Raw genomic sequence first — 16,685 nt, forward strand, 5'->3', positions numbered from 1 at the left:
ATACAGATGTTCAATTAATGTTTGAACTTTAATTGTTTGAACTTACTTTAATGTTTGAACTTACAATCCTCTACACTGATAGAACTATTGAAATTTTTTTTCTCGGTTTAAATGGCATTCAGAATATATTATTGTCGTTGCTACTGCTGTTAAACTTGATAGTATAGTTTGATTCATACATCATACCGATGAAAGTACTACTATTTTGTGATAGGCAGAAACAAATTAACAAAAAAGCAAATAAACTTCAATGTATTTTATGACCGAAATGGGTCAAGATGAAAGCACTAATATGATAAGAAAAGAAGAATTAACACTTGAATATATAAATAATTCTTACAATGAAAAATAATAAAAATCTAATATAAAAATGAGCAAAAGATGTGAACAGGTAATTTTAAAATAAAGAAATGCAAAGACCCAATAAATATGAAAAAAAAAAAATCCATTCCACATCTAATTAGTGAGTGAAGTGCAGATTAAAACAAGTGTTCTCATTTTGGGCCTATAAAATTAGTGAAGATAAAAAAAAATGTTTAATCTTCGTTGTTAGTGAAGGTGTGAGACAAAAGGCATTCCCATATATTGCTGGTTGTAGTAGATATAGCTACTATTACCACTTCAGCTGGAACAGACATGATTCATTCCTGGGATCTCTGTAATTATTAGTAGCACCTTCTTTCCTTCTCCAAAGTGCCCCAGATTGAATGATCAATTATGTGATCATCCTAAATTTAGTTCAACCTTTTGGGATGGCATTTTGGCAATGTATATTAAAAGCCTAAGAAAATGTGAATTAACAGTAGCAATTTTAGTACCTGAATTTATTCTATAGATATTCACAAAGATTTTCTCCCTTAACATACATTAAAGCATAGTTTAGTAAAAATTTGTGAGCAATCTAAATGTTCAACAGTAGGAAATTAAATAAATATGAAATTGTGTTGACTTACTTCTTAAAGTAAAAATGGCCTATTTTTATTAACATGAAAAGATATTTGTGAAATGTTGAGTGAAAAAAATCAATTTACAGAAAAGGATATAACATCTTTGTTAAAAAAATATTCATGGAAAAAATTTTGGAGAATATACACTGAAATAGTAATAAGGTTTAGTTTGGGGGATTATGATTACTAGTGGTTTTTATTTCATTCTTTTAAAATTGTATCTTAATTAGTTGTCAAAATTTATGAAAATAGATATATACAATAAATTTAGAAAAATTAGTTAGCAGAAAAATTATTTTAAAGCATCAACTTACTTTTCTGTAAAATTCTAAAATCTGGAGAATCTTCTATCAAGGTCCCTTCTCTGTACCACTCAACTTTAGGAGATGGAGCTCCTTTTACTCTGCATTCAAAGACAACCAGCTGACCCTCAGAGGCTGATAAATTTTGTAACATCTATAATGAGAAGAATATTGTTAGAACCAAAAAAGTATACATTTTCGAAATCTTGTTCCACTGCTGAATTTTAGAAAAAGATATCATTGCCACTGTATTTGGATTTTCTCCAAATCCTCTACATTTCCAGCAGCTTGAATTCTGTGGATGTACATTTTTAAAGATCGGAGCCTATATGAGATTTTTTCCTCACTATCTTATTCTTTTTCCTCTCTGTTGCAGTGCCAGACAAGTTTATTAAATATTAGGCAAAACATTTTGAGGGAATCCAAAGACACTAAATTTTGGTAAAGTACTTCTGTTCTTAAATGCCCATCTAGAGCTTGGTTTCCAGAAATAATAATTAAAAATATCTGCAGTGAGTGTCTACTAGGTGAATTCAACATAGGAGTGGTGTATTTTTCTACACAAGAATGTCGCTGTCCGTGATGTGAAAAACTTCTGTGGCCCAGGTAACTGACTCTGTTTTCCATCCTTTGCCTTGTTTATATTCGTAGTCCTGGAAATTGACTTTTTGGTTTGCTATTTTGTTTTCCTTATGTGTTCTTTCCAGAATAGTCTCAATGATCTGTTGAGGGATACAAAGGACAACAATCTTTATAAAATCATGGTCACATGTGGAGTCTTACGCCCTGGTAAAATGTCTTGTAATTTTGTGCAGGTATCATTAAATGCTTTCCCACACTTCCATGAAAAAGGTTTACAAAACCACTTTGAGCGGTAAAATATCAGTATATTCTATAACAGATTCTTCTATAATAGAACTCAGATTGTGCTTTTACAACTGGTCTTTTACTCATGATGATTTGTGAGCTTAAAGTCGCACATTTATTTGTGTAATAGGTGCTTCATTTGATTACGAAATGTTTCTTTGGCATGTGTGTGAGTGTGCTTTTGCTTTTAATTTTGGCCCAAGGTTCATAAACATGGAAAGGTTATGATTAACTTCCTCCACAAGCTCTATTAATAACAAATGCAACAAGGCTTTCTATTATTACAATTTGGGGATCTGCATTTAGGAAATATTGGCTCTTACTTCAGAGAAGGGGATAGACTAGTTTTTTTTTTTTTGCTTTTCTCATGCTCTCTTATAAATATTTTGTGATCATTTACAGCTCTCGTCTGAACAATTTACAGTATTTTGTGCAGGGCCGTGTCATATTTATGGCATTTGTCTAAGGAATGTAGAGGCGGGGATAACATGGCCTTAGCTTCAGTAGGAGACTTTTACCTGAGAGGAGTGTGTGAGTTATTGTGACAGCCAGGGGGCATTGTAGTTCAACATTAGTGGTTTTTTGTTTGTTTGTTTGTTTTTTTGCATTTCTAAATTTGTTTGCTGCAGTAATTTTTGAATTAATAAGAAACTATTTGATCAAAAACCTTTTTATTTCTTGTCTATCCAAAACAACATCTTCTAGAGATGGGAATGGTAAGCAGGAAACATCAGTAAGCAGTGAGTCTTGGGTGCTCCTGGCAAGGTGGTCAATGTGCCCTCCATCTTGACATCTGAGCAAGTTCTGCCTTAAAATGTCAGCTTTGGGGTCTATTGAATACTTTAATGGCAGTCAGACATCTCCCTGGGATTCATATATAATGAGTTTCATTCCTTCTTGAGTCAAACGAATTAGAAAAACAAACAAACAAAAAGGTAGAAACAGCAGAAAGAATTGAATAAATAAAATATGACACATTTTTTAAAGGGATGTAAACAAAATGAGGTCAGTCTATATGTTCTGACATGGTTTGCAGTTTGAGAAACATGAACTGATTCTCAGTCTGCAGAGGTTACCCCATAGCCCTGCTTGCAAAAAGACCTCCCAGAGAGAATATTAGCTCACAATTGAGACCAACATTATTGTTATTAGTCACTTGACATTGACAGATAAGGCCTATATGAGAGTTTAGCCAACAGACTTGTGATACTACAGTGTATGCATTATGCCCGCTAAGTGTCTGTCTTATAAGATAGAAGCATATTCCAGTGTGACACATCATCAGTATTCAATAAAAGAGGTGCCAAGGGTCATCTTACAAGCCACTTAGAAAAATTGTTGAAAGTCCTTGTTTGAAGGATGATAATAGTTGTTATTGCTGAAAACTGCTTTTCTACAAAAGTCTCATGAGAAAGAACATCACTGCACATCAGGGTCCAAACAAGTTACGCTGTTTGAATATAATGTAGGTGGTGCCATGTTCAACACGGCAGTAGGTCTTAGGCTATTACTTATGGCACAATGTGTACAATGCATACAGATTTGATTTTAATCATCTAGATTTTACTGAAGACGAATAAGACAAATGAAACATTCTCCAACTAGCCAAACTTAAGTTAGTCTTAACTAGAAATAATGGATCTGTACCAAAGTCACTATTACCAAATGTCTACAACTTCCTGGGGTAACCAATATCCAACATGCAAATCTGTCTTGTGTGTCATTACCACACATTCTTTGTAGGGTGACTCAACAACACAGAGCCTTGAGAAGCATGTCTTCTATGGCTATTTGATACTGGATTTTTTTTCTCACTATTCCTCCTAGAGACATCCTGAAGCCACAAAGCAATAAAACTAATTTTTTCATAGCTGAAATGGAAGTTATTTACCACAGAGTAAATATTACTATGCGCTTGCTTTGTGCCAATCACTGTGCCAACTGCTGTAAATGTGAGTTGAAAGGATACAGTTTTTGCTTAGTAGATCTATACACACAAATATAATGCAGGGACATCCTTGAGAAAAGGCATTCCCCTTATTGGTTAAAAAGATGTCAGCTACAAGATTCATATTGTCATTTTATTATTATTTTTAATCCAGTGGATATTTTTGCACCTTGGAAGATGCTGCAAGTGAATATGTATAATGCTTTAGGTTGGAGTTGGATCAGAGCAGTTTTCACTAATAAAGAATTGTTTAATTAAAGACCCTTTTGCCCCTCGATTGCAGCAGGTGCCCAGTACAACAGCTGAATCAGAAAAGTCTCTGGAATTGTCAGGTTGGGGAAAGGGGCCCATGTAATCTTCAGAAATCTGGATCTGGCCACTGGTCCAGTTATTTCAGGGTTTCCTGCCTCCGATATTATATAATGAAGCACTCTTCTTCAAATTCTCACTTCCCCTGCCCCCTCGCACTCTTCAAATTACTGCTGAAGCAGCTGGAGCCAGGGCCGCTGCAGCCTTGAAAGTCCTCCAGAGCAGCTGCTGTTGGAGTGGGAGCAGTGATAGGAGTAAGATTCTAATTTGATCATCTGCTACCTTCACAATCAAGAAGTATGAGTGCTATTTTCCTCCCATAAACAGAGTGGTTTTGATACTGTATGAAGCATAGTCTATCTCCATAAAATATTGAAAAATATAGGTATCACCTGTGAGCAGAGCAGTGAAGTAACATATGGAACCTCAGTTTTCTTTCAAACACTACCACTGTTTTGTCAGGCAACCCTCCTTTTCATTTTAACCTTCCTTAAAATGAAGATAATACCAGTACTTTCCTATTACCAAAGGAGGCACAAGGAGTTAAAAAAAACTCTGCTCTCTAATAGTTGCTTTTAAAAAGTTGGCTTCTTGCCATTAATGTTTTGACAAAGAAATGCTCTGTTGGGCCGTATAGAAAGTGAGTGATGGGCTTTGAAAGTTCCTAAAGAAGTAAACAGAGCAGGACATATCCATACAAACATATGCAAAAGACCAGTTATCATGGCTCATGCCACATGATTAACCATCACCAGTGACTCTGACTCAGAAATTTTCTAATGACCCTGGCAGTGACTATGACCTCAATCCTGCCCTCACTGATGGAAACTAACGCAAGCACACGGTTGCTGATTAAGTCCCTCTGGAATCTGAGCCACAGCCTATCCTAGTGCCCTATGTCTGATCCCATTTATGGAGGCAAAAGCACACCTCCTGAGGGCCAAGAAAGCCTCATCGGAGATATGGTCTCTGTACTAAGGACCGTTTTCCCACCATGGATCTAATGTTTACCTAAGAAACAACACCTACTAATGATTAGTTCTTTTCCCCATTTTTGTTTTTCAAAGGCATATATATTTCTGCCAATCAGAACATCCAACTAAGAGGAAGTAATCAGAATCACCACACGAAAGCAGCTAAACCTGTTGCTCTCATCAGTTTATGAAAATTAAATGTAAAGAATAAGTGTTAAAGTCCTATTGGACCTTTTGGAATAACAAAAATGACTTTGGCCCTATTACCTTTACGGATTTCTATCTAGATATTAGAGATGGCTTTCAAGGTGCATGAGACAGACAAAAAAGTAAACAGTTTTATTATTGTGTTAAATGTCGTATCAGAGATATAGACAAGGCGATATGAGTGCAGGGAAGACAGAGCACCTAGAAAGATTTAAAAGTGAGTGGGGGGAGATAAGGACACCTCTCTGGTGTCTGGCTGGGCAGATAGTGATGAGGAAGAGAAGAGAGAAGGAACCGTCAGTTGGGGCTAGGTATAAGTTATTCTGTGGGTTGGTTGCCTTTGAAGAGTCAGCACTGCCTCTGGGGTGTGACGAATGGGCATGACAAATTAAAGTGTTCTGATTTCTGGGGCACTTAAGCTCTGTTTTAAGGCTAAGTGACTTACGGTGAAATAAAAGACAATTACAGGTAGCTCTATTAGCTATATCACACACACAAATGTGCGTGTGTTTGTGTGCTCACACTCATGCACGCACAGGTCCACTTATAACCCTTCATTACAGTTTTGTATTCGCCAAATCACAGCATGTTGCTTTCCTACTTCAAGTCTTTGAAAATAGAAAGTTGAAATTCCAAAAGCAGTTTATGAAAAATGAACCTGGAAAATAAAAGTATCTTGTTTCACATAAAATTGATGTTTCTGTGGAAGTTATGGATTTGGCCATTTCATTAAGATCAGTACTCATTGGAAAATAAATCATTTTTGCCATTTTGTTCTAAACCATGATTTCTCAGCCTCAGGACTATCAACAATTTGGGCTGGATAATTCTTTATTGTGGGAGGCTGTCATCCTATGCATTACAGGATGTTTAGTAGCATCTCTAGATGCCGGCAGCACAAACTTCCAGTTGTGACAGCCCAAAATATCTCCAGACATTGCCAAATGTCCCTTGGAAGGCAAAATTAACCCTGGATGAAAACCATCGCTCTAAACAAAATCATACTTCTGAGAGTGCTGCTACTGTGTTTAACAGCAATAAGATGGTTAACATTACAGAGATTAGTGTGGTGAGGAAGACATATTTCTCATTACACAAAACTGTTACTAGAAATCTGGGACTTGAAGTGATATGGTAACACCTACTAAAAAACCCCAAACCCTAAACTGTACTTATAAGAGATGAAAATCCTGAGAAAATATCAGTAAATTTTGGATCCTACAACTTTGTTTGGGTGCTGTGGTGCATTTAAAGCCATGACAAAAAGAAGTAACATTTTGATTACCTTTGTAAACACGGGAGCTGCGATGATAGGTTTTCCATCTAATCCTTGCAAATAGTTGGTAGGGCTCTGACACTGTTAAAAGGGAACCAACAATAGATTTATTGTCACTAAGATTATTAAATAGATGACAGGTACATAGATATAACAAATCTACAGAATTTGGTGTATGAAATTAATCTAAGTCTGACATTTTCTAAGTCTATGAATCATAGACTTCAAATTTTATACTGAATTCATTGTATTTCTAGGTCATAGTGGCTGTAAATATATGCTGTCCACCCCCACCCCTCACATATAGACCTCTGTAATGAACTCTAACTTTCCTAAAGAAGTTCCATATAAGTCCTGACACTCCACAGATTACAGTTTGAAAACTACTGGATTAGAACTAAAATGTGACTCCTTTGTATTAGATAAGTAACTATTTAAAATTTTTAAAAAATAAATTTAGAAAATAAATATATCAATAACATGTTACAAATATCTTTAAATTTGTATGATTTTATATTTTAAAAATATATGCATATATATATCTATTCATATATATGCATAGAAATGCCTGGAACTATCTTCTAGAATCTATTAAAAGAAGGTACCTCTGAGTAGTGGGGAACAGGAGTAGAACCTTGACTAAAGTTTTTATTTAATACACTTCTGTCTAAGTATACATCATTGTCATTAACTTGAAAGATGAGAGCCTTTAATGCTTTCTAAAAAATAATTTCATGGTTGCTCTATCTTAGAAAGTAGAATTCTTTGCAGCTCCATGAAATTAAATTTCATGATCTAGAGTGTGAGAGCTGGCATCTCATTATATATGTAATCAATGCCCTTCATAAAGTTGGAATATCAGAGACTAACTTGTAGAGTTCTTTTCCTATGAAACTTGCCTGTAAAGTTAGAAAATATGTTCCCAAGACAGTAGAAACCACTGATATCCTACATCAGAAGTATCAAGTGATTATTATGTTCATGGAAGTATACTACCCGAGGTCATTATGCAGGTGCAATAGAGACAAACACAATTATGCCACACAGTGCCTGCCTGTCACGGTCCACAGTGCTTGTGTTTCACTTAAACTTTTTTTTTATTTTTCTTTTTCAATTGCAGTTGACATTCGATATTATTTTATATTAGTTTTAGGTGTACAGAACAGTGGTTAGGCATTTATATCATTTCTGAATTGATCCCCTCCCTCCCCTGATTAGTCTAGTACTCACCTCTCACTATATATAGTTATTACAATATTATTGACTATATTCCCTAGGCTGTACTTTACATACCCATGACTATTTTGTAACTACCAATTTGTACCTCTTAATTCTTTCATTTTTTTTACTCAGACCCCCAACCCGTCCCATCTGGCAACCCGCAGTTTGTTCTCTGTATCTATGACTCTATTTCTGTTTTGTTTGTTTATTTTGTTCTTTAGATTCCACATTTAAATGAGATCATATAGTATTTTGTCTTTCTCTGTCTGATTTATTTCACGTAGCATAATATCCCCTAGGTCATCCATGTCGTTGCAAATGGTAAGATTTCATTCTTTTTTTATGGCCAAGTAATATTCCATTGTATATATGTACTACTTCTTTATCCAATCATTTATTGATAGGCATCACTTAGACTCTTATACCTGCTGGATGGTTGACACTCTTGGCTGGGCTACCACATGCTTGGCTTGGGGTACTGCTGAAGGAATGGCTGCTGTAGTAGTGGGAGGGGATGATACCTCATCTGTCTTCTGGATTCTGAGAAATGATTCAAATATAGATTATAAAACAGGACTATCATTGCGAAAATTCAGCAAAGCTAGTAATGTCATCTCTACTTACAAGTAAATGTAATAAAAATCTTTAGTCAATGATATTCCACAAATGTTTACTGAGAGCTTCTTTGCTAAACACTGTGTTAAGTGTAAACAGGAAGATGCTAAGACACCAATCTTGGCCTTGAGTTAGCTGCTTTCAGCAGAGCCAGGAACTTAAGCATATCCCCAACCATAATTCAAGACAAGTGCTATGACAGAGCATGTGCAGAAGATAATTTTTTGAGATTTGTTTTGTTGTTGCCCTCTGTATTTTCCACCCCCTTCCCATTTAAATAAAAAGTCAGGTTCTGTAAATCTTTGCTTCTGAAATTTTGGCATGGTAGGAAGCAGGAATAGCCTGAGTCCATGAGTTATTTAAGTTTACACAAATTAAAGAGATTATTTGAAGGTCAAGAGAACCAAGAAGTATTTCTGAAAATTCTGCAGAGAGGAGATTATTTTAGTTTTGTTGTGGAGAAGAGAGAGAACCTGACAAAAGGGAGAACCCGAGTTCAGAAGGGATGATAATCCCTCTGGTTAAAGGGGTCTCATTCTTGCTAAAGAGATCAGTACCCAAGCATATCAGGAAGCAACAAAGCACTAGACTTCAAGTAACCTTGAGGTCTGGGACATGAGTCTCTCCCCAACATCCTGGGGCGATGGATGACCAATGACATGAAGGGCTTCTCTTTTGTTTAGATATTACCTCTGTCTGCCTTAGCTTCCTCATCTCTAAAAGAGAGAAATAATTTTTACCTCATAGGATTTTTGTGAGAGTTAAAGAAGGTAATTCATGTAAGATGCTTAGAGCAGTGTTTAATATCAAACACTATCTGTATCTATATCTGTGTCCTAGGAATCTTTGCACAACATTGTGTGGAGGGGAAAAAGGGACACACAATAATAAATGGTTGAATTTTTTCCCAACCAGACAAGATGGGGTCTCAGAAGTAGAATTATGTAGTGATACAGAAGCTATCAGTGTCCCCAAAGTATCCGTTTTCTTCTTCTACAATAATAGAATACCCGATTTCTTCACATGGCTACTCTAAGTAAAGGCTGCATTTCCCAACCTTCATTGAAGATAGGTGTGGCCTTGTGACTTCTTTATGGTCATGAGATATGAGGAATAGCAATGTATGTGATCTAAGAGAAATGATTTTAAAAGGGGTGCAAGGCATGTCCTTTATTTCTTCCAGTTTTAAACTAAGAAAATGAGACCACATCTTAGAATGAGATGAAGCAGAAAGCTGGAAGCAGACTGGAACTCAGTGGAATGTAGAGTGGTTTTATCAGCCAAACCTGTATTTTTATGTAAATGAGAGATAAATATTTGTCTTATTTAAGTCATTGTTATTGTGGGTCTCTATTATACACAACTGAAGCTAAATCCTAACCACTACAACTAGATTTAAAGAAAATAAACAAATGAGATATTTCTTGCTTATTTAAGTGTGTATATTAAAATTCATACCCATTAAGTCTGTAACCTATGTTATGAGAGCCTTGAGGGAGGAGTGATAAATGTGCATTGGAGGGGGTGTTTATTACAGAACTGGACTAGACTTTGAAGGATAAATAGGAGTTTGCCAGGTGGAGAAGGTGATAGGGCATTCCTAGCAAAGTGAACAGCTTGAGCAAAGGGGTGAAATGAACCATAAATTGTCTGAGTGACGTGACAGCAGTGTAGACAGCCCAAGGTGGGGGGATGGAGGAGGAGGGGCCAGGAAAGCCTGGCTGATGCTCTGCTGAATAGGGCTTTGCATACCATATTAAGATTAAAAAAAAATGTTGTTGTTTACATTGTGTTTGATTTTTATTTTCCCATAGATAATAAAATTTTTAAGTCAGGAAAATGATAAGATCAGAATTATTTTTTAGAGAATAACTCGTGGTATTTGGAGACTGTAAAAGAGAGAAAAGCCTGAAGCACCTGTAAGGAGGTAACTGCCATAAAGAGGCAGAATGGAGGAGGAATTGAACTGAAGCCATGAGAATGATAAAGAAGAGAGTTAAAGGGAGAAATCATTTACTCTGGTTATGAATTTTCATATCTGCACAAAACTAAAAGCAAATTATGATTCCAAGGTAGGCATACACAAAGAATTTTGAAGAATAAGACATGATTTCTGTCCTTAAGGAGTAATTACCCTCTGTAGGGGAGGACACAATACACAAACACAGTTAACTCTTTAACCAGTCTTCCAAATACTGCTGCTTGTTTCAGGAGTCTCAATGAATGGCTATTGTGTCTATTTCCAATCCCCATGCCTTCTGTCCACAGCCTCCTCTGCCTGAAATGCCCTTTCCTCTCTTGTTGGGGAGTGTTCACCTACTGTTCTTTAAAGACCCAGCTCAAGGTCACAAACTCTGTGACAACTTCCCTAATCTCTCTTTCCATCTTCAACAATAAAAAGTCCTCTGTGCTAAGTCCTCACCCTACACATAATTATATCATAGTCTATTATACTTTATTACACTTACTGTCTATGTGCTTGGTATATATCTCTTGCTATATTTGCTATATATTTCCCTCTACTAGACTGTGAGGCTCTGGAAGGCATGAAGCATTTGATTTTTCTTAGTACCCACTGCATCTAGAGAAGTGTCTGGTGTAGAGCAGATGCTTAGTCAATGGTTATGGAAAGTAATGAATAGATGGATGTAATTTTGTTCAGTAATCAGCATAGCTGTTTAGTAAAAAAATTATGACTGGCCTAGATCACTTATATATATAATTTAGGATCACTCAGTTCTTATGAGTACTATTATTTAGTCAGAAAACGTGAATTTTTTTTGAAACATTAGGTTGTTTTTTACTCTGTAGATATGATGCTATTTCAGAGGTGATAACTAATTTTTAAAATATTGAGAATATTAAATTTAATCTGCTGGGTAAGACTTAAGCAAAGGAAGTATAGCTTTCTCTAAATGCCCAACCTTTTTGTTTTTGAGGTCATACCCTGAAGCCATCCTCTTCAAGTTCTACTAACCAATGAGAAGCTAAGACTATAAGATAGAAAATTAGAATTACCTATTCATCTCTTCTTTGTTAGGGTCCCCTTCTGAGTCAGAAGAAGAAACCCCTGAAAAAAATAAAAACAAGATATGAAAATTTTAAGATGATAATTTCTTAAACTGATTCCTAGGCATTGGAAGACCTATAGAAATTAAGACCTAGAAATGAACTCAGTGATTCCCTACAGTATCACCCACTTTTACGGATGAGGAAATAGATCCTAACTAGTTAAAGGACTTGCTCAGGGTCACATGGCTAGTTAGTAGTTGAGTTCAAATTAACTCCTCCAAATTCCAAATGTTCTTGCATATAAAACACCTGCTGATGCCTTTGGACTGACAGCCTTTGTAGACATTCTGTGGTGTCCATAAATCCTCTTGCTTTTGTCCTACACAGATTAAATAAAAGAAGGGATTACATTGGATTCCAAACATTGTAAGTGTAGGTGGATGTTCTTCCGTCCAGTCCTAATATTAACGAGTGACACTTTATCTTAGGAGTGGGGGTGTTTGAAGTTCTGTTGCCACAAATTTTAAAAATCAGCGATCCAATCTCAGCACTGTTAACAGACCTTAGATCCCGGATTTACTTCTCAAGACAGTAAATTCCAGGAAGCTACAACGGCTAAATTTGGAGGTATTTATTGTACTCCAAAAATTTGAGAATGAAAACGTACAACACATTTCTGTTCATAAGTTATTCATTATTATTGTCATTATTCGTGCATCTATTTGATAAATGGAGACATAAAGAAGAATGAGACAGTACCACACTTACAAATCTAGTTGGTAAATGGTCATTTATACCATAATACAATATTTAAGTGCTGAAATCAAGGCATACACGAGGCATTATAATTGATCAAAGTGCTAAAGAATGGTTCCCAGAGAAAAGCCAGGGAATGAGATAAAGAGAAACAAAAATTTATCATAGATATTTAAAGAACATAAATTGATTTATTATCTAAAATTAGTCCTATAAATTTGGTGCTGATGGAAATGCTTTTCCAAGGCTCCCAAACGGTCTCTCTGCTTCTACCCTTGAATCCCTGCAGTATCTTCTCACCCAGGAATCAGAGTGACCCTTTTAAAAGCTGTCAGATCATGTCACATCTCTGTTCAGAATACCCCATAGCTTCCCATCTCCCTCAGAGTAAAAGCCAAAGTCCTTGCAATGATCTATAAGAATCTCGTAGTGACCTACAAGGACCTCACGATCTGCTTGCCTGCCTTCTCCCACCATGAGCTAGTGTTGAACTTCTGACCTCACTGATCCTTTCTTCTTTGTTCGCTCCACCCTGGCCACATTGGCTCATCTCTGTATCTTAAGACAGGCACCCTCCCAACTCAGGGCCACTGTACTTGCTGATTTCTCTGCCTAGAGTGTTCTTCTCTTGAATACCCTTGTGGCTCACTCCTTCACTTTCTCCAGATCTTCACTTACATGTCACCTAGTTAGTGAGGTCTTCCCAGATCACCCTGTCTAGATTTGCAGCCTTCATACACACACTCACACACACACACGCATGCACGCACGCACACACACACATACACATATACATATACGTATTTCCTATCTCTTTCTATTTCCTCAATAGTGCTTATATATACTGTGAGATAACAGAAAAAATATATATTGGCCACTGCCCCTGGTTCCTGGCACAGAGCCCCTAAAATCCTTATATTTTTCTAAGTGATGAGCACTTAGGAATATCTCTTATTTTAATTTAACTTTGACCCCATCCCTGACATAGGGCTCCTAAAACTCTTATAGATTTCTAAGTGATAAATGCATCAGAAGCATATTTTATTCTAATGAAGTAACTCTGAGTGGGCTCCCCTATGGTTCCTGGGTGTGGGTCCATCACCAGAAAGATCAAGCCAAATTAGAAGCTTGGAATTTTCAGCCCCAACGTCCCCATCCTTCAGAGAGGGAAAAGGGGCAGGAAATAGAGTTAATAATTTATCATGCTTGCATGAAGAAGCCTTCTTAAAATCCCAATACTACAGGGGTTCAGAGAGCTTCCGCACTGGTAAACACATCCACACTGGAAGGGTAACACACCCCAAATCCACAGGGACAGAGCTCCTGTTCTCAGGACCCTCCAAGACCTTGCCCTATGAATTTCTTCATCTAGTTGTTCATCTGTATCCTGTATCATATCTTTTAATAAGTTAGGAGCCACTCTAGCAAATTAATTGAATCAGGCAAAAATCGTAGGTAACCTGGAACCTACTACTTGTGTTTGGCATCTGAAGTGGGATGGGAGCACTCTTGAAAGACTGACTCTTAAACTATTGGATCTGACACTGTCTCCAGGTAAATGATGTCAGAATTGAGTTAAGTTATAGGACACCCAACTGATGTCATGGAGATTTGCTTGTTGATGTGGGAAACCTCCCACACCCAACACACACATGTTAGAATTGGTGATCAGAACCATTTCATATACCTATCATGTTATGTTATATTTTATTTATTTATCTTATTTATTTCCTGTTCCTCCTTTACAATATAAATTCCATCTGTTCATGAATTTAGCGATTTTTGTCTATTTGGTTCACTGCCGTTATTCCCTCTAGAAGAGTGTGTGGTCGAGTAGGTCCTCAATAAATATTTATTTATTATAACTATATGTCTTACTAGTAAGTGCCATGCTTCAAAATATTTTGCTTTACCTTCTATATAAATCTCAGCAGAAGTTGAGTCTGTCCCATAGATGTTAGAAGCAAAGCAAGAATAGCGTCCTGTGTCCTCTTCAAAGGCTTCAGCAATGGTCAGTGAGTGCAGATTTCCGGCCTGGACAATATGAATGTCTGGGGAATTTTCAAGCTCCTTGCCTTCGCAATACCACCTGTGAGGAAAAGAATATGAGACATGACTGAAGTGTGAGAATTAATAACATAGATGGCTCCAGATGTTCCCTAAGAAGAAAACAGACAAACTTAGTCAGAAAATTAAACAATTCCCTATTATGGTATAATCTGATTATAACGATGAGAAGAGCTGGCAGTATTCAAATCACTTTGATACATTACTTAGGAAATTGAAAAGTGGCTTCTATTAAGAATAACACAATTGAAAAAAGATGGATGGGAAAGCAAATACAGCCAACCATGAAGAGCAGGATCTTTGAGTGGAACTAGGTTTCTCCTAAAAAGGCTTATAGTTTTCTATAGTATGCATGAAGTAAGTACTACTTTAGATAATTTGGAGTGGAATCTAAGGGATATTAAAGGTCCGTGAAGCTGAGTGCACACATTTCCTACTACAAAATTGCAGCTGACCTAGCTGAAGAAAAGTTATTTTGTTAGTTACTTGAGTCATCAAAGTAAGGAGAGTGGGTCACATTCTTCTGGGAGTGGCCCACCCCTGACAAACAACTTAAGTATATTTATATAGGTCATGGTATTTTATTTTAATTCTATATACTTGAAGTTAGAAATTTTTAGTTTAACAGTATTTTTGGCCCAAAGTTTGCATAGAATAATACATAAAATAATGTTTAAAATGTAGAGGTACATAATGAGAGAAAAAGACACTAAAACTGCAGGGAAATACCAGTCTTCGTGTAACAGATTGGCAAAAGTGTAAAACTTTGACTACTCTCATACACTGCTAGTAGGAAATGTAAAATGGTACAACCCTGTGAAAGGAATATGGCAACATCTGCCAAAATTACAGTTGCATTTATCCTTTGACCCAACAATCCTACTTGTGGGACTCTATCATATAGATGCACTTGCATATCTGCAAAATGATGAATGTACAGGTTACTCATTTAAATAACAAAACATTTAAATAACAAAACAACCAAATCACTAGGGGACTGATGAAATAAACTATGATATAGCCTTATAATGAGACACTATACAACTCTAAAAAGAGAATGAGAAAGATCATTATGTACTGATATGGAAAAAACCTCAAAATCTATAGTTAAAATTTTAACAGTAAGGTATAGAATAGTACATATAGAGCATTAGCTTTTGTATAAAAAGTGTGGGTTGTTATGGTTTGAATTATCTCCCTGGAAAGGATATATTGATATCCTAACCTCCAGTGCTTGGGAACACAACCTTATTTGGAAATAGGATCTTTGCAGATATAATAAAATTACACTGAAGTTATTTGGGTAGACTCTAATCCAATATGAATGGGGCTTCCTTAAAAAGGGGAAAAGCCCATGTAGCAACAGAGACACACAGGGAAAATGACATGTGATGACAGAGGCAGAGATTGGAGTGAAGTAGCTGCAAGACAAAGAACGCCGAAGATTGACAGCCACCACCAGAAGCTAGAAGAGGCAAAGAAAGAGTCTACCCAGAGTCTCAGAGGGAGCATTGCCCAGTGATACTTAGATTTCAGACTTCTAACCTTTAGAACTGTGAGACAGTACATTTCTGTTGCTTAACCCATTTCCAGTTTAGAAAAAAAAAAAATGCGGCTTACCGCCAGCGTTAATTTAATTTTCAATGTAAAAAATAAAACTGTTTTTGGAGTTATTTCTAAACAAAACTTGTCTCTAATCCTAATGTAGCAGAAATGTATATACATAAATTGGTTTCATCGAATGAATCTTCAGCTAACTGATCGAGAATGATGTTAACGTCATGCGTAGGAATGCTACGCTTTCTAGTATTTGACATTTTCGGTGGTCAATAATTACTATATTCTGTAAATGGAAATATCACTACTAAAAACAGAATGCTATAAATCAGGGGTCCCCAACCCCCATTGCAGACCAGTATCGGGGGCACAGCAGGTATTGAGCAGTGGGCCAGCAAGACAAGCTTCACGTGTATTTGCAGCTGCTCCCCAGTGCTAGCATCACCGCCTCAGCTCCACTTCAGATCATCAGGCATTAGATTCTCATAGGAGCATGGGTCTCTGGTGCCAAAAAGGTTGGGAACTGCTGCTATAAATAGAGTGATGTCATTTGTTTCCAAAGACTATCGATGGAAACATAATGCAATGCAAAAATAATAATAAAAGCAAGATATTTCATGGCAAACT

At 36.4% G+C, this 16,685-nt stretch overlaps 1 protein-coding gene across 2 annotated transcripts in view; it reads right to left on the reverse strand.

The window, feature by feature from the left end:
- MYPN (myopalladin) overlaps positions 1–16,685 on the reverse strand; it is a 76,428-nt gene that overhangs the window by 30,944 nt on the left and 28,799 nt on the right. For both annotated transcript variants that reach the window (XM_006915583.1, XM_006915582.1), the window contains 5 exons: positions 14,348–14,523; positions 11,685–11,736; positions 8,477–8,591; positions 6,840–6,911; positions 1,262–1,403 (listed from right to left, as the gene is read on the reverse strand). In XM_006915583.1, coding sequence (XP_006915645.1) covers positions 1,262–1,403; positions 6,840–6,911; positions 8,477–8,591; positions 11,685–11,736; positions 14,348–14,523 — 557 coding nt within the window. The remainder of the gene's footprint in view (positions 1–1,261; positions 1,404–6,839; positions 6,912–8,476; positions 8,592–11,684; positions 11,737–14,347; positions 14,524–16,685) is intronic.

This window comes from Pteropus alecto, unplaced genomic scaffold (genome assembly GCF_000325575.1).
Source record: "Pteropus alecto unplaced genomic scaffold, ASM32557v1 scaffold155, whole genome shotgun sequence".
NCBI classification, from domain to species: domain Eukaryota; kingdom Metazoa; phylum Chordata; class Mammalia; order Chiroptera; family Pteropodidae; genus Pteropus; species Pteropus alecto.